This window comes from Xenia sp. Carnegie-2017, unplaced genomic scaffold, assembly GCF_021976095.1.
Source record: "Xenia sp. Carnegie-2017 unplaced genomic scaffold, XeniaSp_v1 HiC_scaffold_19, whole genome shotgun sequence".
Lineage (NCBI taxonomy): Eukaryota > Metazoa > Cnidaria > Anthozoa > Malacalcyonacea > Xeniidae > Xenia > Xenia sp. Carnegie-2017.
The window spans coordinates 1,266,109-1,286,436 of record NW_025813481.1 but is presented as its reverse complement, the minus strand read 5'-3'; the positions used below and the strand labels follow the sequence as shown (position 1 = coordinate 1,286,436).

Here is a 20,328-nt window from a genome sequence, read left to right as displayed (position 1 = left end):
AAGTTGATAACATGGAGAATTGGAGATTGCCGATGACAATAAAGACTCATCGTGGACGTAGGAGCGTTTCAACACAGGAGAGAGGGGGGCGGGTGGGCTAGAAATCACGAGGAAATTTTTGAAAATTCAAATCCTCCAGACAACTGGTCTGAAGACACGTTTTTCTTTAGTGATTAAAAAATCTTTAATTCAATTATGACACGTCGCAAATTGCTACTCACTCAAGATTAAGCAACTCTTTGTTAATGACACTGTTTCCTTGACGTAAAAGAAAGTCTCCGCAGTCAATTAGGTTTTGTTGGCGCTTTGTCAATATCACGTTGAAGTTTTTCGTATTATATTCATTGTCAGGCTCTTCTAAAATTATGTTAATTCACGTTCGGCTGTCATCCAATCAAATAAGAAACTCGCATCACAAGTCATTATGATTGGCTATACATAAGAAAAGTATATTCGAGTTTTCGGGTATTAAAAACATGTAACAACAAAGTCACTGTAAAATCAATAAAAAATTCATAATCAGTTAAGCAAGTCACCAGGAATAAGGGCTTGGGTTCATTCATCTATGCTTCATGAATTAAGTTTTTAAAACAACAGCACACAAACATACAGGATTATCATTACGATTTTAACTGGAAATGTTCATCACATTCATTGTTTCTTTCTCCTTAAACACAGACAGATAGACAAAAAAATACAACCATTGGACTTCAAACTTCTTTAAATAATAAATGTATTATACAAACATTACTGCCTTCTTTGGCATAAATTACAAGCCAAATAATGGTTGAAAGTTTAAGGAAATATTCTCACAAATCTTTGAATGCACATCACACAATTATTTAACCTAAAGTTCATCTTTTGGAAGAGCTTGTCCATAATCTGTTGCTTCGCTACCTGTGAAGGCATCATGATGGGACATAACTTCTTCGGCAGTAAGTTTACCATCTTTATTATCATCTGACTGAGATATAAGATGTTTCACTTCCTCTTCAATAATTGTGGCATCAGTGTCGGGATTGATCCAAGCCACAAGCTCATCTTTATCAAGCGAGCCATCTTTGTCCTTGTCGAGTTCATTTTTGAATCGGTCACTCTCTTCTTTCACCCAGTCAGGTTCGCTTTCATCAGGATTTTCAGGATCCTTGTAATCACCAAGAAACTCCTCTAGATCAAGTTTCCCATCCTTGTTTTTATCCATGTCTGAGCAATAAAAACAATTGGATCAATAGATTAGCGATGCTAATTATCATTTCACACATTCTGTTACAGGTAATTTAAACAATGAAGTCAACAATACACCTGCCTCCTCAAATTGCACATGTACAAATCCTTTAAAATTCCCACAAAAATTAGATGCAAATAAGGGTGAAACATGATACGGGTAGATTACGCATGGTGGCCCAGTATTGCCAAACATATTACTTTTGATAGCAGTAAACTAAGCTAATTCAAACAATTTCTTTGCACTACTACACATCTAACCCAAATGATCGTAATAAAGTAAATGATTTTGACTTTGAAGATGAATACCGCTAAGGTTGTCGAAACGTCAGTCAACAACAACAAAAACAGTCCTTCTCAGGACTATACCAACCTGGACGATCTACATTTACAAACATGTAACACATCTAACCGTTCATGATCATCGAGTATTGACATGCTTACCTTCGAGAGTTTCTTTCGCATTCAAGGCTTTCATTTCCTCGCTGTTTTCTGGGTGCAAAAAGGTGCCAAATTCTGCAGCAGTCAATTTGCCATCTTTATTTGCATCGGCAACATTAAAATGGGTCCTGTCCCTTTCGACCATTTTTTTCATTTCTTCGTCATCGGGACTATATTCATCGCCATAGCTGTCCTTCAAAAACTCATCCCAGTCAATAAAGCTATCACCATTCTTGTCCTTTTCCTTAATATCGTTTTCAGCACCATCGTTCATCTTCTTCTTGAACACCTCTTTCACCCATGCTTTGAGTTCGTCCGAAGTAACGAACTTGTCCTCGTCACCATCAATTTTCTTGAACAGAATTTTGAGCCGTTTTTTAGCTTCCTCCGGCGACAAGCTGTCGAATTCCTCCTTTTGATCGCCCAGGAAGGCTTCCTTGTCGAATTCGGGGTTGTGTTCGCCGTTCTCCAGATAGGCTTCGTTCTCAAGACGCGACTCGTGAGGTTTAGGTCGTTCGGCCTTGCGTGCATCGGCAGGTCGTGCCAGCACATAACAAGCACAAACCGTGAACAGAAACACAGATTTTAGACTCATCTTCTTTTCCAATTTCAAAAATTGAGAACGGACAGTGAAAAGATAGCTGACTGCACGAGAACTACTCTCTGACAAGACATTAAAGAAAAACGTTTGAATTTAAAGTTGAGGGTTGGTAAACGTGGCGACAGCTGGTAGCGCCACCACAACTTCCGTCAGCTGAATGATGACGAGGCGGAAGTCAAATTAAATTGTCAAAGTAATTGCCAAAACAAGTATTGTCCAACAAAGTGCGAAGATCATATCTACATTTAATTTAAAAACAATTATTTTTAGTACAATCATACTAGTCTTCATAAGAAAGGTTTCTATAGTCCTCCGTAATTTTTTACTTAATGCATTTGTCGTTTCTTACATCGTTTGCATGTTTCGTTATTTTGATTGAATTTTTGTTTGTTCTACCTTTAAATACTATTGACGTTGTATACATGTAATGGCAACTTTGGTCTTCTCTTGAACTACATTCTGAAGTAAACTTACATTACTAAACAATCAAGTTTATCTTCAGAAACCTAAGTAGAACACGAGACTGCAGGGTAGGCAGTTTTTGCTATTTATGGCAAATTAGATAGCAAGTAGAGTAGCAAATCTGATTAAAGCATTTGCAATCATGAGATGAATGCCTTCGTTGATATCGTTATTTAAAGGAACGACTCTTGCTCAATGCAAAAATTAGATCGTTGTACTCCTAAGTTTGGAGAATTAAAAACACGTAAACAGTAATAAAATGTCTTATCAGAGAAACTCTTCAACTTTTACATAACATTTGTTCGTTTCTCCCAATCATAAATATCAACCAAAATATTCGTACGTGAAGATTGCATGTATTCTCATCGATGTATTTCATAAACTATATTTAAGGGAACTTTTATATCTTTCATGTACAAAATAGTAAAGAATAATTTTTCCAACCTTGACTATGCTTGATTACAACCATGATAACAAATTTTTTTGCAACATTTTAATTTATCTATGTATAATATATATATATATATATTCTTTCTTTTTAAATAACTTGACTAAGTACCCTCTCATTATTTGCTCGTATCGAAAATAGTCAGAAATGAAACTCGTTAGATTTTTTCCAAGTTAATAAAAAGGAGAATTCCTACCTCAATACAAAATTTTGACAACAAAAAACTCATCAATATAGCATAAAGTACATCGTAAAGCCATCACACTGCATTGAAGAATTTTCTCGTTTCAAAATCTTCAGCGGTTTTAATGTTATTATATTCACATATATTTCTGACTGTATCATTGAATACAACAATCAGCCGGCTGTTTCTTGGGAATCTTTGTATTTCTCACAACATGTTCAACGTGCCGTGCGACTTTCTCAGCCCTTGAAAAGAAAAAAAATTCATGGAACGTCATTATAATGTTGCAGCAATTATTGAATTCTAATTGAACAATGATGATGTAATTAATCTTGCAGTTTCATTATCAAGATGGCGTCGTTAATTAGACCTTTTCCTGGGTCATTTGGGAAAATATTCAATATTTTACATCTGCATGCAATCAATAGCGCAAAAATACCTTCAATGCACCAATTCATATGCACTTGAACAAAACACATATTTATTTAAGAATATTTATCAGCATTTAACAGCGTAAACATTCATTCATTAGAAATGTAGGTATAGTGATTGATGCCAATCGAGAATGATTAGAACAAATATAACATAATTTGCATAATAATTTGTATGTTAATTATAAATAAATACACAAATATTTGTTATATTTGTTCTAATAATTCTCGATTGGCGTAAATGACCATTCCAACAGCTCTAATAAATGTATGTTCATACTGTTGAATGTATATTTTCGAATTTCAATGCCTATCTGTTCAATTGAATGCTTATAATTTCTATATGTGCGTGTGATTCGGGGTATGTTTTGCTTTATTGAATACGCTTACTCCTGTATTTGAGAATCCTCGATTCGAACTAATTCATCGCGTTTGTTGACCAGACGAACCAATTCTGCAAGGAGAAGTTCCTCGCGTTTTTTCTCATGGGCGGTTTTTTCTCGAACTAAGAAAAAAAAGGCACATCACGTGACTACCGAACTATGAAAAATAAGCATGTCAAACGTACACGTGACTACCCAACTAAGAAAAATAGGCACATCACGTGACTACCAAACTATAAAAAATAAGCATGTCAAACGCACACGTGACTACCAAACTAAGAAAAATAGGCACATCAAACGTACAGATCACCAAACAATAAAATGTGCGTCAACCCCCAAACTATAAACATTAACAAGTAAAACGAACACGTGACTAACAAACTACAAACATAGGCAAGTCTAACGTACACGTGACTAACAAACTATAAAAATAGGCACCTCAAACGTGCACGTGACTACCAAATTTAAATAGGGAACTTAAAATTCTTACGCTTGTCAGTCATTAAAAATCGCAGTTCTCTGTTTAACAACTCAAATCGCTTCTCCAAATCTTCTTCTTTTTCTCTAAAATATAGATAACGTCCATGTTGAAAACTTCAAAAACAAAAGACATCATGAGTACTTCGTGTAAGCTAAGCCTAAACTACCTTCCCTAAACACAAAACACGATTTGAAAGAGCCACATGAAGGAGTCGGCGCTATGCAACACCAGACTATCAAGCAACAAGCACACTTAGGACAACACTTACAGAATGCTCAGCTCGGTCTGCCTTCGAACAATTTCGTTTCGCTTGTTAACAAGCAAAAACCATTCTTGAAACAGTCTCTGTTCTTCATCTTTACAATCTGGAAAGGATAACGTTGTCAAAAGAAACGATGACGTAATAGCAGGTCGTAGTAGACGATGACGCAAGGAACTTACATGATAAATATACAAGAATATATTTTTTGTTTTAATGCAATTTATAGGTTACCACACAATGTTATAAAATCAGTAAAATCTAAGTCTAGTTCCCACGGTCTTAAAATTTTTCGCGTTGAAATTCACAAATGGATCCACCACAGTACTTAAATATCCTAAGAGATCATCACTTTTGCATGCAGTAAACCACGTGATTACTGGCATTTTCCCATCAACAGTAGACTTTAAATATCTGTAACAAAATTCACCTTCCGTATTCATGACTTCTCTCAATTCTTTCTCGAGTTTTACGGCCACGCGATCTAAGGCAGCGCGATCCTCTTCCAACACGGCAATCTCGTGCTCAACGTACTGAGATGTATCTTGAAATCCCTACAGATACAAGAAGATAATCGTGAGAACAAGTCTAGGCCGTGTATCAGGAGCAGAACATCACGTTTTTCTCGGTTTATTCATTATGTTTGTTGCACAAATCAATCAATTGTTGGTTTGTGGCCGCTGATCATAGCATTAACACTATGTTAAGGGACAGGTTTAAATTACTAATACTGCTATCTACTACATGGCAAAATTTGTCCGACTATATATGAAAAGAAGTAAATACAGGACAAGACGAAGCGTCCTTTTCCATTAAACGAACCTCTTCGTCATCGCCGTTGTCATATAATTCTTCGTCACTTTTTTCTTCATTTTCTGACGTTGTCTCCACCTTAAAAACCCAATGTATGATATTGAAACCCATTCAGCATCCCTAAATCTCCAGTATGCGCAGTTTGTATTCATACAATATTCGTAGGGTGATAATCTCGGGATTCAAATGCATATAAAATACGCATTTTCATTACGATAGCCTTCATAACTTAATAAAAAAAAGGCATTTCACAGCCAAGATGCTCACTTACATTATCCAAAATATTATTGACATCTTCTTCAGAAGAACGGCCACGCTCCGAAAGCGATTCTGAAAACCAAATAATAAGCGTCGTCTGTTCAGAGGAAGTACAAAGATGCTAAACTAAACCTTAGGGTCATCTTATATATCCTTCCCACTTATCCCCACTTGTATGTACAAAGGTATACAAATATGTCAACGAAAATAAGAAAAACCTTGACTGCTCGGAAGCGTAGCGGAGGACAGCTTCACACTAGTCTCTGTATTTTCAATATCCTTCCCACATATCCCACTTGTACCATGGTATACAAATATGTCAACAAAAATAAGAAAAACCTTGACTGCTTGGAAGCGTAGCGGAGGACAGCGTCACGCTATTTTCTGTATTTTCAATATCAGCGACGCCACGAGTCTTCACACTGTATTTCTTCAAATCGATCTTCGTCTCACGAACATTACCTGATTACAAGACAAAAAAATTTTCTACATTTGCTCAAAAAACAACACAACTAACCGGATCAAACTAACATTTGTAGCTCGTTATAACAACTCATGATTCATTGGACAACAGCAATAAAATACTGCTTGAGGAGAATGCAAGCCACCAATCATCGTAAACACAAAGCATTTAGTACACAGTTTTGCACATCAACAGCACTTTTACCATAAAATACATAATATGGAAGATCATATCTTGTGATTTTTCTGCAAGCGCTATACGTCAATGTGGCAACTCCGGGAATATTTTAATTTGAATCATAATTTCGTAAAAGCACTATCGCTAATGCGCATTTGATGTAGACGACGAGTTTTATGAAAATAGACATGTTTCGACATCTCATGATGCCATCTTCAGTATGAGTGAATAAATACATATTACTTTTTTATAAACTTTGTATTATTTATGTGATTCATTCATACTGAAGATGGCATCATGAGATGTCAAAACATGTCTATTTTCAAAAAACTCGTCTACATTAATTTGAGTCATTGGTTCGCCATATTTAATGTATCCAGGGGGGGGGAAGAGACTGGTTCGATGACCAATCAAAGGAGTTAAGCATAAAAATCACAGTATCTTCTAATTTGTATTAATAATGGTTCGTCAGAACATGTTTTCGCATTAATGGTGGATGTTCGTATCAATAATAATTCGTCAGAACATGTTTTCGCATTAATGGTGGATGTTTGTATCAATAATGGTTCGTCAGAAGATGTTTTCGCATTAATGGTGGATGTTTGTATTAATAATAGTTCGTCAGAAGATGTTTTCGCATTAATGGTGGATGTTTGTATCAATAATGGTTCGTCAGAAGATGTTTTCGCATTAATGGTGGATGTTTGTATTAATAATAGTTCGTCAGAACATGTTTTCGCATTAATGGTGGATGTTTGTATCAATAATAATTCGTCAGAACATGTTTTCGCATTAATGGTGGATGTTCGTATCAATAATAATTCGTCAGAAAATGTTTTCGCATTAATGGTGGATGTTTGTATCAATAATGGTTCGTCAGAACATGTTTTCGTATTAATGGTGGATGTTTGTATCAATAATGGTTCGTCAGAACATGTTTTCGTATTAATGGTGGATGTTTGTATCAATAACGGTTCGTCAGAACATGTTTTCGTATTAATGGTGGATGTTTGTATCAATAATGGTTCGTCAGAAGATGTTTTCGCATTAATGGTGGATGTTTGTATCAATAATGGTTCGTCAGAACATGTTTTCGCATTAATGGTGGATGTTTGTATTAATAATGGTTCGTCAGAACATGTTTTCGTATTAATGGTGGATGTTTGTATCAATAATGGTTCGTCAGAACATGTTTTCGCATTAATGGTGGATGTTTGTATCAATAATGGTTCGTCAGAACATGTTTTCGCATTAATGGTGGATGTTTGTATCAATAATGGTTCGTCAGAACATGTTTTCGCATTAATGGTGGATGTTTGTATCAATAATGGTTCGTCAGAACATGTTTTCGCATTAATGGTGGATGTTTGTATCAATAATAATTCGTCAGAACATGTTTTCGCATTAATGGTGGATGTTTGTATTAATAATGGTTCGTCAGAACATGTTTTCGCATTAATGGTGGATGTTTGTATCAATAATGGTTCGTCAGAACATGTTTTCGCATTAATGGTGGATGTTTGTATCAATAATGGTTCGTCAGAACATGTTTTCGCATTAATGGTGGATGTTTGTATCAATAATGGTTCGTCAGAACATGTTTTCGCATTAATGGTGGATGTTTGTATCAATAATGGTTCGTCAGAACATGTTTTCGTATTAATGGTGGATGTTTGTATCAATAATGGTTCGTCAGAACATGTTTTCGCATTAATGGTGGATGTTTGTATCAATAATGGTTCGTCAGAAGATGTTTTCGCATTAATGGTGGAAGTTTGTATCAATAATGGTTCGTCAGAACATGTTTTCGCATTAATGGTGGATGTTTGTATTAATAATGGTTCGTCAGAACATGTTTTCGCATTAATGGTGGATGTTTGTATCAATAATGGTTTGTCAGAACATGTTTTCGCATTAATGGTGGATGTTTGTATCAATAATGGTTCGTCAGAAGATGTTTTGCATTAATGGTGGATGTTTGTATCAATAATGGTTCGTCAGAAGATGTTTTCGCATTAATGGTGGATGTTTGTATCAATAATGGTTTGTCAGAACATTTTTTCGCATTAATGGTGGATGTTTGTATCAATAATGGTTCGTCAGAACATGTTTTCGCATTAATGGTGGATGTTTGTATCAATAATGGTTCGTCAGAAGATGTTTTCGCATTAATGGTGGATGTTTGTATCAATAATGGTTCGTCAGAACATGTTTTCGCATTAATGGTGGATGTTTGTATCAATAATGGTTCGTCAGAACATGTTTTCGCATTAATGGTGGATGTTTGTATCAATAATGGTTTGTCAGAACATGTTTTCGCATTAATGGTGGATGTTTGTATCAATAATGGTTTGTCAGAACATGTTTTCGCATTAATGGTGGATGTTTGTATCAATAATGGTTTGTCAGAACATGTTTTCGCATTAATGGTGGATGTTTGTATCAATAATGGTTCGTCAGAACATGTTTTCGCATTAATGGTGGATGTTTGTATACATAATGGTTCGTTCTTTTAAAAGCATCTCAACACACCTGCAGCTAAAGGTTTCACGACAGCTTGTGGAACGGGTTCTTTCTTTTTGAAAGTTAACTTGAACGGATTTTGATGTAAAGAATTCTCTTCACTTTCTTGTAGGTCTTTGTTGTTCTGTTCCGCACTCTTTTCTTTCGTTTCACTTTCACTTCCTGGCGCCTCGCTATCCAGCGTACCAGGCTCTCGAGGCTCTTCGCATCCATCAAGCTTATTCCTGTACGCATACAAACGAGGTGGTTTTGGCGGGCTAATCACGACGCTTCCATCTTCACCGACGGGGGGAGATGTCGCCGGGGAGTGCGAGTTTTTATCCCTGGCTTCACGAATCACTTGTTCAATCTTCTCACGTCTCTCGCTTTTCGCTTCAACTTCGGACTAAAAAGATGTCATTGTGTTAAACAAGATGTTCGTGTTTACGATTACATGTTTTTAGAGCACTCTACCTTATTTGGAAAGTTTTGCTATTCTAAATTACACCGGGGCAATATTGAAGCCTGGATAGCGTTATTAATTGGATAGCAATTTTTCAAAGTTGTGAAAAAAGTGGTTGTGTTTTCTTTACGATAACGAAACTTCGTAATATAAAAAAAATGCAGTTTTAATCGATTGTCCAGTTGAAATCTTAGATTTCCCCCCTTAACAGATTGTTAAAGTGTTAAAAAATATTGATATCCAGTGGATAGCGCTAGTCGGCCTTCTTGCAACCGGCTTCATATCGCCAATTGCGACATAAGCATAAACACAATGTTATCAAAACTTTGAGGGCACAAATGAGGACACTCTTGCTTATATTTATGTGGCAAGAAACGATCAGGCTTAATTATCATGCATCACCTCTACAATCAGAATTCGCAACCGGAATACGTAAGCCTTGCGTTTTTACTAAAATACATCACATTCGACTTATGTCTGGTCATAAAACCAGAGATCGAAACCCACCACGTTCTCTTGTCTTGGATTGACTCTTTTTATACGGGATGTCTCCAGCGTCTTTCGTGTTTTCTCGCTCATTTTCCTCTGTGCATCTATCTCCTCCTGATAAAATACGAAAGCAAAGTTAATATTTCAATAGTTAGTTGGTCTTTCAATCAAAAACGATTTCGGTTTTGACTGGGTAGCCACCTGCAAATCATTTTTGAGATTTGTAATTTTGACGTCTTTTTACGAATACTTCATGGTATTCTGTAAGTATGACGTAAATATGACGTAAATATGACGTCTATATCTAGAAATACTTTCTATACAATTGTAAGAAATTGATTGAACAATCTGACAGGGACATGTTTTCTAAAGTTTCGAAAATGTTTTAAATCGAAATGTTTTTGTTTGCATTACAGGTAGTTGACGCAAATATTAAAAAAACAATTACTGAATTCAATTTTCGCATGGTATATAACATTATATAATCGTGCGTAAACAGTCAATTTACACCAATTGTAAACCAGGGACCGGTTGCACGAGGCCGGGATAGCGTTATCCATTGGATTGCAAAAATCTTCAAACTTGTAAAAAAGGTGTTTACATTTTTCTCACGACAAAGAAATTTTCGTGATCATCGAAACAATGTTTTATTTCAGTGATTGTTCAGTTCGAATCTTATACTTTTTGCTTTTTAAAAGGTTTTATAAAGGTGAAAAAAACTTGCTGTCCAATGGATAACGCTATCCAGGCGTCGTGCAACCGGCCCTGAACTTTACAATTCATTTCTTCCTCTTTGGAAGGCGTTGATACTACATACTACTTATGCCCCTTCTTCCTGAAGAGTTGAGTACTGAGTGCTGAGTACATTCGTACAATTTAGCCACCTCTTTCACGGAGGAGTCGCGAAGATGCGTATATAACTCACTCCATCATCACAATTACGGCTGCTCGTCGTCGAAACAATAAAAAAGTACCTTTAATTTAGGCGTCAAATTTCTTTGGGCTCCAGCCTTAGGAGGCTCCGGAGCCTTGTATTTCTTGGAAGAATATAACCTTGGAAGACTGGGACTAGACGTAGTGACGCCACTCGCGGATGTTTTGTCCATGCCTTCTGAAATTGCAAAATGCAGGAATCGTTTCTATTCAATGCAAAATTTCGCTCGAATGGCGTTTTATGTTTCATTTCTTTTTGAATACACATGAATGTGCATATTTCAAAGGACACTACCTTGGTTTGGGTTCGAATTGTTCTGCGCACGAACGGACTTTGCCCTTGCCTCTTTTATCATTTGACGAACTTGAGCTTGTCTGGCATCTTGTTTGGCCGCCTCGTCCTGTCAAAAGTAACGGACTGAGCTATGACAAATTAAAACCCCACTCAAGAAGAGGTCCAAGACCAGTGCATGACACGGAACGCATTGGCAGTTTGAATACAACTTATCACAGAATCTTTGATTTCACCGAGATGTGCTACAATAATGTTACGGAAATATACCAAACTTACAGATTTCTTTGCTTTCCATTCTTCAAATGACGGTATCCTCATACGTGGAGACGTGGGTTCACTGTTCAGCCCGCGAGAGGGTGTAGATTTCTCATGACAATCCTAAATTCAAAACATGATTGGGTTATCACAAAGACGATTGTATAGCCGTGATTCCTTCGTTTCCATTTGAGAACTATATTGATGCCAGCGTTAAAAATAAATCATTTAGCAAATGTCGGGTTTGGTTTATGTTAAACTCCATTGGTTCATTTCTCGTTAATCTACATGGACAAACTCCATTGGTTCATTTCTCGTTAATCTACATGGACAAACTCCATTGGTTCATTTCTCGTTAATCTACATGGACAACACGACGTTTCTTTTAAATTAGCTCACGTTTTTATGTCAACTTGCAAAAATGGATTCACAAGCTACAATTCCTGCCACCTTCTTCATGCAAACACAATAATCAAAGTAAAACTTCCACGGTCTATCTTCGACCTCTACAAGAGTCCCAATAAGTGACTTCAACGCCAGTAAACAGGAACTATAGTACCAACTACAAATTTGCACCTTCTGGACTTTGACTTACTTGAAATGGCAAGCGCTGCCCCCTTCTTTGAGGGAGAAGAGACACACAAACAAACTATATACTGACATGCATCTTCTGGACTTTGACTTACTTTAAATGGCAAGCGCTCCCCCTTCTTTGAGGAAGAAGAGACACACAAACAAACTATATACTGACATGCATCTTCTGGACTTTGACTTACTTTAAATGGCAAGCGCTGCCCCTTCTTTGAGGAAGAAGAGACACACAAACAAACTATATACTGACATGCATCTTCTGGACTTTGACTTACTTTAAATGGCAAGCGCTGCTGCTCCCCCTTCTTTGAGGAAGAAGAGACACACAAACACACTATATACTGACATGCATCTTCTGGACTTTGACTTACTTTAAATGGCAAGCGCTCCCCTTCTTTGAGGAAGAAGAGACACACAAACACACTATATACTGACATGCATCTTCTGGACTTTGACTTACTTTAAATGGCAAGCGCTGCCCCCTTCTTTGAGGAAGAAGAGACACACAAACAAACTATATACTGACATGCATCTTCTGGACTTTGACTTACTTTAAATGGCAAGCGCTGCCCCTTCTTTGAGGAAGAAGAGACACACAAACAAACTATATACTGACATGCATCTTCTGGACTTTGACTTACTTTAAATGGCAAGCGCTGCTGCTCCCCCTTCTTTGAGGAAGAAGAGACACACAAACACACTATATACTGACATGCATCTTCTGGACTTTGACTTACTTTAAATGGCAAGCGCTGCTGCTCCTCCTTTGAGGAAGAAGAGACACACAAACAAACTATATACTGACATGCATCTTCTGGACTTTGACATACTTTAAATGGCAAGCGCTGCTGCTCCCCCTGCCACCCTTCTTTGAAGAGGAAGAGACACACAGACTATATACTGACATATAACAACACACCTACCATGTTTTCTGACTCCAGCCCTTCTTCCGTCACACGAACCTCTGTCAAATTTGCCGTTAAAGGGGACTACACAACAAAGAATGTCTAAAGTTGAAAGAATTGACAGCGGACAAAAACTTCTCTTGCGAGCAATTTAAACAGATATTAAAAGCCAAAATGAGCAGACATTTTAGCGAAATTTTGTATAAAAAAAATGACAATGGGCTACACCAAGTATTTGAGATATCTTGCATACTTTTTCAAACAATCTCAAACAACAAAAACAAGGTCTACAGAAAAGGTAAAAGAAAGTGCCATTACATGGTCATCCTCAACTGCACATACGCCATAAAAAGATCCGCTAATACCATGTGATATCCTTAATTGTACCTAATACCATGTGATATCCTTCACTGTACCTAATAGTATATGATATCCTTCAATGTACCTAATACCATATGATATCCTTTACTGTACCTATTACCATGCGATATCCTTCACTGTACCTAATACTATGTAACATCCTTCACGGTACCTTAGCTGTATTGGTTAGTTGTTCGCCATGATCAGGAGACTTTACATTGTTCATACTTTCCCTATTGCTAGAGGTTTCATTCGTTCCCAGTTCCCTGTTAGTATCTGAAACTTTTACAGTCCCTTCTTCTTTCGCGTCATCGTCTATATTTGTCTCGAATGGCTCCTCGTAGTCATCGTCAAAAGGGTTTAAACTTCGCTTTTTTGTAGTCCTAGTTAAAACACTATCAATATCGCTGACAACAGTCTCTTCATCATCAACATAATCCTCGTCAAAAGGATTCAAAGAACCTTGCTTTCCAGCCTCGGACGTATTTCCTTTGCTCCCAGCGACCGCATCATGTCTATCATTTATATTTGTTTCCAGGACTTTTTGATCCCCATCATCGTCCAGGAAAGGGTTGTACCCAGGCTTAGCAAAATACACTTGTTGAACAGGATTACTGTTCTTCACACCAAGCTTTCCTTTTGGACTAGAGACTTGTTTCCCAGTCTCTGCACTCTCCTCACGACGCCACGGATCTTCGTGGTGGATCTTATTCTCCCTAGTTGTATTTTCGTCAAGATTTTTAGAGGATATTTCTTTTCTTTGTGGCTTTGGATTCTGTAAAGAAACGTTGTCGTTTTCTTGAGAATCTTCCAATTTATTTTCACTGAAAATACTTTTCTCCTTATTCCAATCCTTTTCACGCGTTTCTGCTGGTATTTTATCATTTAATTTATTGTCCACACGTCTGTCTTCCACGGCCTTAACGTCACTCTGAGTGATGTGATCATCTTCGTCGAATGGATTAAAACCAGGATTGGCCTCGTACTCTAGTTTTTGCTGGCTATTATTTTGAGCACGAACTTGATCATCTCCCGAGTCAACCGTTCTATCATTTGAGGTATCCGTTTTACTCACAACTAACTTCTTCGTTTTATCAACGTTATTTGATCTATTATCAAAGGTATATTTTTCGTCAAGCTTTAACGTATCTGTTTTGTTAGAGTCTAAGATATCCATTTTTTCAACTTCTACTGAATCCGTTTCAACAACTTCTAAGGCTTCCGTTTTATCAACCGGCTCATCCACCTTTTTGCTATACTCATCCTTAATGGCAAAATCATCTTTCTCCATATCTTTTAACAATGACGCAGTATTCAGTCTTAGTTTTCGCTCAGCCTCGGCTATCGCAGCCATGGAAACTTTGTCGTCATCCGTCTTTTCGGCACGCTCACGTGACGTCGTCCTTTTCGTAAAGAATTCTTTAATTTGATGTAAATATGTCATAATGAGAAGTTTATCAGGAATGGTTGATAAAACCATTTGATTTGGATCTAACATCCTTGATATACCAAGATACTCAAACGCCTCAAAAGCCTATACATGAGTGTAGACATAGATTAGAAAAACACATGCTCATCGTCCCCCCCCCCTTGTTTTTTCCTTTCTACGACATATCAAACACTAAATAGAATGATAACAGAACTTACGAGTCTATTGTTTTCCCTGATGTCATCAGCCTTCAAATTCGCAAAATCTCTGAAAGATTAAAGAAATTGCTGACATGTGTAGGACATTTGTAAGACATGTGTAAGACATGTGTAGGACATTTGTAAGACATGTGTAAGACATGTGTAGGACATGTTTACGACATGTGTAGGACATGTGTAGGTTTTAACTGCACCAGACAACGTGTAAGAAAATTCTGTGTGTTGTTTTGCATGCGCTTGTTTCAAACTGCGTTTGTCTAAATATTGTCACTCAACTCAATATCGATATCTCGTGTTTAGTTTGGTTCGTGTTTAGGTTGGTTCGTGTTTAGTCTGGTTCGTGTTTAGTTTGGTCCGTGTTTAGTTTGGTTCGTGTTTAGTTTAGTTCGTGTTTAGTTTGGTTCATGTTTAGGTTCGTGTTTAGGTTGCCTCGTGTTTCGATGTCATTTGGTTCGTGTTTAGGACTTCATTGTTAACGTTGCAATCATCACATGTTTACAACAAATTTCTCATTTGTATGACTCTGTTGAATATGGTACTGCATCTGATTAGTTAGCTTCAAAATTTAGTATTCCAATATAAGAAATGCGCTATCCGTGTAATATGAACATCAGTGATATACGTCATGTAAACAACATAAAAATCAAACAACTGCGGATACGTCATAACTCACATCATATTAGGATGAAAATAATGCACAATGGCACAGAATGCCAAACCATTTTTCCATGATGACGTCATGTCTATGACTTCAACATTCTCGTATGACGCAACACAATCCTGACACCATTCTAGGAAAGAAGCAAACGAGAACTCGTCGATTGTTTGTAGATAGCTACCTCAATTTTCAAATAGGTTCCGATACAATAGACATGCTTCTTGTACTATGAGTATATTGTATCACATCAATATTTGGTAAGATTAAATATTCAAAATTAACATTTTAATCATAGTTTTACTCACTCAATAAACTTTCCTCGGCACGAGACATTTTTTCCTCGCTCTTTCTCTTTTTCTAAAGAAATTCATAGAATGGGTTGTATTGTATTATCCATGTAAATCAAATGGTAAATTGTGGACAAAACGGTTATTTTCGTGAGCTTTAAGTCACACCGCTGTACGAAGTAGACAGTGATCACGGGCTGAGCTCTCGTGAGAAACACGAAGTAAAGGGATCCATATAAATATCTAAGGGCATACACAAAAACGGAGAACTTACCACGGTGGGTCTAGTTTGCGTGTCAGCGGTCTGTTCACATGTATCACTCGTGCTCGTAGCAATATTCAGACCATTTGGGACAACGTGATTGGTTAAAGGAAATGATTTATTGAGGAGTTCATTCTTTCCTCGCTTGCTCTTGTCTCTGAAACTTTTCCTTGCTTGTTTATTGTGGTCTGAGCTCGTAGACATGTTGAACGTTGGTTTGTTGTGTGTCTTAACTAGAATTACATGAAAAAGTTACACGTCTGGAATTTCGAATCGTTATTGGACCGTTTGTTGAAAATTAACACTAGTACAACAATGGTACTGCCTAATATGGTGTAAAAATAACATTCGCTACAACAATGGTACTGCCTAATATGGTGTAAAAATAACATTCGCTACAACAATGGTACTGCCTAATATGTTGTAAAAATAACATTCGCTACAACAATGGTACTGCCTAATATGGTGTAAAAATAACATTCGCTACAACAATGGTACTGCATGATCTGGTGTAAAAATAACACTGGCTACAACAATGGTACTGCATGATCTGGTGTAAAAATAACATTCGCTATAACAATGGTACTGCATGATCTGGTGTAAAAATAACACTCGCTACAACAATGGTACTGCAAGATCTGGTTTAAAAATAACACTCAGGAATATGATTTCACCTGATCGCAGGGAAAGACGTTTTCCCGCATTTCGTTTGAAGTTCCTTCCCGTGTCTAAGTCGCTGGAGCCATAAGGATCGTTCAAACTGAGTAGACTGCTCATGCTTATCATATCTTCATCTCTGTCAAAGATGGAAAGAAAATCGGTCGACATCTCGGACAAGACTAAAACCCGTATCCTAAAACGCCACTCACACTCACACTCAATGAGTGAGACTTTAAAAGCACTTCATAACTGTTCGAAGACCGCAATTTCACTCAACTTGTTAGTTGATTTGAAATATCTAGGAGCAGATCTCGCCATAGATGGAGAAATGACTTTGCCAATTATTAGACTGAGTGCGATTTTTATGTCGCACTTAATGAGTGCGAGTGTAAATGAGCGTTAAGTATACTGGCATAAGACTAATATAAAAATTCAAGTAATTGCGCGCTTGCACGAGTGGATCGCCAGGGATAGTAGAGTACTGAGAAGGACTATTGGTGTTGATGTTGACGGACGTTTCGAAAACCTTAGCGGTAGTCCTCTTCTGAGTCACGGGACTGTAGGATGACAAAAAATGTAGAAACGTCAATCAACCTCAACAGTCTTTCTCAGTATCCCACCTACGGTCCTGACACTAACCCTAACCCTAATCCTAATCCTAATCCTAACCTAACCCTAACCCAAACCCGGACAATCTATATCTACTATATGTAATGATACTCCTGGGTTTAAGGCATTCACTTTAACAGTCAACACTGCAACTTAAAAAGGTCATAAAGAAGGCATCCCTTTTCTTTGCTTGCTTACACATAAATCTACGTTCGTAATCCTTTGATAAGAATGAAAAACGAGTAGATCGACAAACATACGTTGCATTTCCTTCCTTGAGAAGAACGCAGGCAAGATTAAGTTCCAATGAAGCCGAGACAACTTTTTTTGAAGCAGGTCGAAGGGGAAGGTTCAGACAAAACGTCTGAAGATCTATGCTATGATAGTCCGCCATGTTCACCGAAACACTGGCAACAGGTCGCCGCTTTCCGTTAATGGATTCCTAAAGAAATAATGAAATAAGATTATTTATACACACCAGGGTGGTTGACGGTGCTGGCAAAGTCCTGGGTCTGAGGTCATGTGACATGGAAGCTTGATTTGACAAAAACTTATTGGCAAAGACAAACATGTCCTTAATTCAAGTTAAATCTCAATGACATGATTTGTATGATCAATGAACACCGGGGTGTTTCAAAAAAACCGCTCATTTTTCAAATCAGCTGACTCTGAGAATTTGCATGATTGAGTAGTGATTAACACAAAATTTATTTGTTCTGGAGCAGAACTGAATATAACAGAAAGGCTAACAAAATTACAAGCCAGCAATTCAACTAGTCCCAGTCTTTTCACACACCGAATACTATTTGCAATACCATATCCTGGAACAAAAAGTTATTGACCAGATTGGAAAGTTTGTACTGCATACCCGAGATCTTGGGTGTGCAGTTTGCAAAGTTTCCTGTCCGGATTATCTATGCAATGCTGAATGAAGATTTTACACTTGGTTTATGAGTCTGGTACCACATAGCCTTGTACATATAAGGAAAGTTCTTCATACAGTAATAATTCCTTACCTTCATTGGATGATCATGTTTTATGAACTAATACACACAATTCTAATTTAATTTTGTGCAATACATACATGAGTGAGAGCCACGTAATGATGATTTACAGAAATATTACACAACACGTACGTCTTCAATAACAAACGTCCATAGTTTATCTTCGTAAGGACTTCCTTCTCTGGCATCTTTGTATAATGTCACACTGATCTCTACTTCTTCTGGGTCAGTCCAGACAATCATACCTCGAAATGGATTTGCAATACTCGGTTGCCATGTTTCTGGCTAACAAGCACAACAGTATTAATGTTGATCATGTGAAAACAATAAAAGGTCTTAAGAAGGATATGTGGAGAAACTGTCAAATCACATATATGTACAATACCTTAACAGCTTTTCGTCTGTTTCTTCTTGTCCATAATACACTAAGCTTGTTTGGTTGCCTATTCATGAGCAAAAATATGGTTATCATTGGAATAGTGCTTCATATAATCATAAATTGCACATATATAAGATTTGTAGAACCAGGACGTGTATTTCATTCATGTTTCAACTGACCACTCATCAAGATGGCAAAAAATTCAATTCCATAGTAAAAATAGAGTGAGTTTGCAAAGTTCGATAGTACAAATTCACTATTTCTACCTTCAAACAAAGACCACACAAAAATTGCAATCACTTTTTCAACCACACATGCAATTTACATTTCCGCAAATATGAAGTTTTGAGTAAAATGAAAAATTGATAAATGAGTCCACTTGACCTCAAAAGAAAAACCAATATTTACATAAATTTTAAACGAGAGGATTAAATTTCCACGCAACGAGTGACAGAAATACATTCAATTAATAACGCAATTGAGAGAGAGGCAGTGAACTATAAAATCTGCAACTATCATTTTGCCAAGCTAGTTCCTGAGCATTTCGAAAGTAAAATAAAAAATCACACTGTATTTTTCATTTCCGCGAAAGTAGTTCAAACGTTATGTAGGGCATTGCGTTCGGTCAAATATCAAAGAGATTGAACGTGATTCTAGGTTTAAAATTTGCTTGTCATCAATTAGCCATTAGCGATAAAATACAAATAAACATACGTCAAAATATATCTGAGATTAAAAATTCTTCAAGTTATCCTACTCCTAATAAACACGAAACGTGGACTTTTGAAAACGTGTGTCTTAACATCGAATTCAACAATAACCTGAAACCAAATCCACACTTTTCGGTTGAGAAATGCTAATAGTTCCGACGAATAGCTCTGACTTCATCGTCACTCATTTTGTCTAACCGTAAATTTATTTATAAGAAGACATGATGACCGTCTATTCGTGATTTATCACACAACTTTTCACACCAGATGCTAACAGCCGTAGTTTTTTTCATCGTCTTCGTTGACGTAGGTCTTAATATAGATAAGTCGTCCTTGCATGAGAGTTATTGCTAACAAATTCTCATAAAACAACACGAATATGAATAAAAGCTAACGCATGTCAGCTGTGTAGAGAAACTCACCATTTCCCATCACGACAACACTCTAACGTGAGTGTCTGATAGGAAGCGATGAACTGAAATTTCGAGGCTCGTTTGCCGACTCGTTGTATTCGCTTCCAAACGGATGTCATATTGCTCCTTCAACAGGGTTCTGAACTCTGAATTAGTCAAATTCGAAGTACATTTTAAACCACATATCGAAGACTTTCCACGGTGACAAAGATATCATAAATGAATCATGAAGATGTTATTACACGGACTGACATGTGGGGGAAGGGGGGAATGGCACTAGT

At 37.0% G+C, this 20,328-nt stretch overlaps 1 protein-coding gene across 1 annotated transcript; it reads right to left on the bottom strand.

Moving 5' to 3' along the window:
* Positions 1-3,067: 3,067 nt before the first annotated feature.
* On the bottom strand, positions 3,068-20,308 carry LOC124438817 (EH domain-binding protein 1-like). The gene is made up of 24 exons (XM_046989033.1): positions 20,057-20,308; positions 18,931-18,988; positions 18,678-18,830; positions 17,802-17,983; positions 16,947-17,068; positions 16,285-16,505; positions 16,029-16,080; positions 15,739-15,856; positions 15,066-15,114; positions 13,591-14,952; positions 13,077-13,142; positions 11,584-11,685; positions 11,308-11,413; positions 11,054-11,190; positions 10,098-10,193; positions 9,158-9,533; positions 6,325-6,447; positions 5,999-6,057; positions 5,737-5,805; positions 5,345-5,468; positions 4,924-5,020; positions 4,665-4,738; positions 4,182-4,296; positions 3,068-3,605 (listed from the first exon to the last, which is right to left on the bottom strand). The coding sequence occupies exons 1-24, from the start codon at positions 20,164-20,166 to the stop codon at positions 3,518-3,520; spliced, it is 4,059 nt and encodes a 1,352-aa protein (XP_046844989.1). The 5' UTR covers positions 20,167-20,308; the 3' UTR covers positions 3,068-3,517.
* Between the last annotated feature and the right edge of the window lie 20 nt (positions 20,309-20,328).

What these genes read in the sequence shown, in the direction of transcription:
- LOC124438817 (XM_046989033.1), bottom strand. Translation starts at nt 20,166, where the DNA reads ATGACATCCGTTTGGAAGCGAATACAACGAGTCGGCAAACGAGCCTCG. An exon ending in AACTAACCAATACAGCTAAG is followed by an intron (nt 13,143 to 13,590) that starts GTACCGTGAAGG and finishes TTTGTTGTGTAG; the next exon opens with TCCCCTTTAACGGCAAATTT. An exon ending in CGTGAAACCTTTAGCTGCAG is followed by an intron (nt 6,448 to 9,157) that starts GTGTGTTGAGAT and finishes TCTTGTAATCAG; the next exon opens with GTAATGTTCGTGAGACGAAG.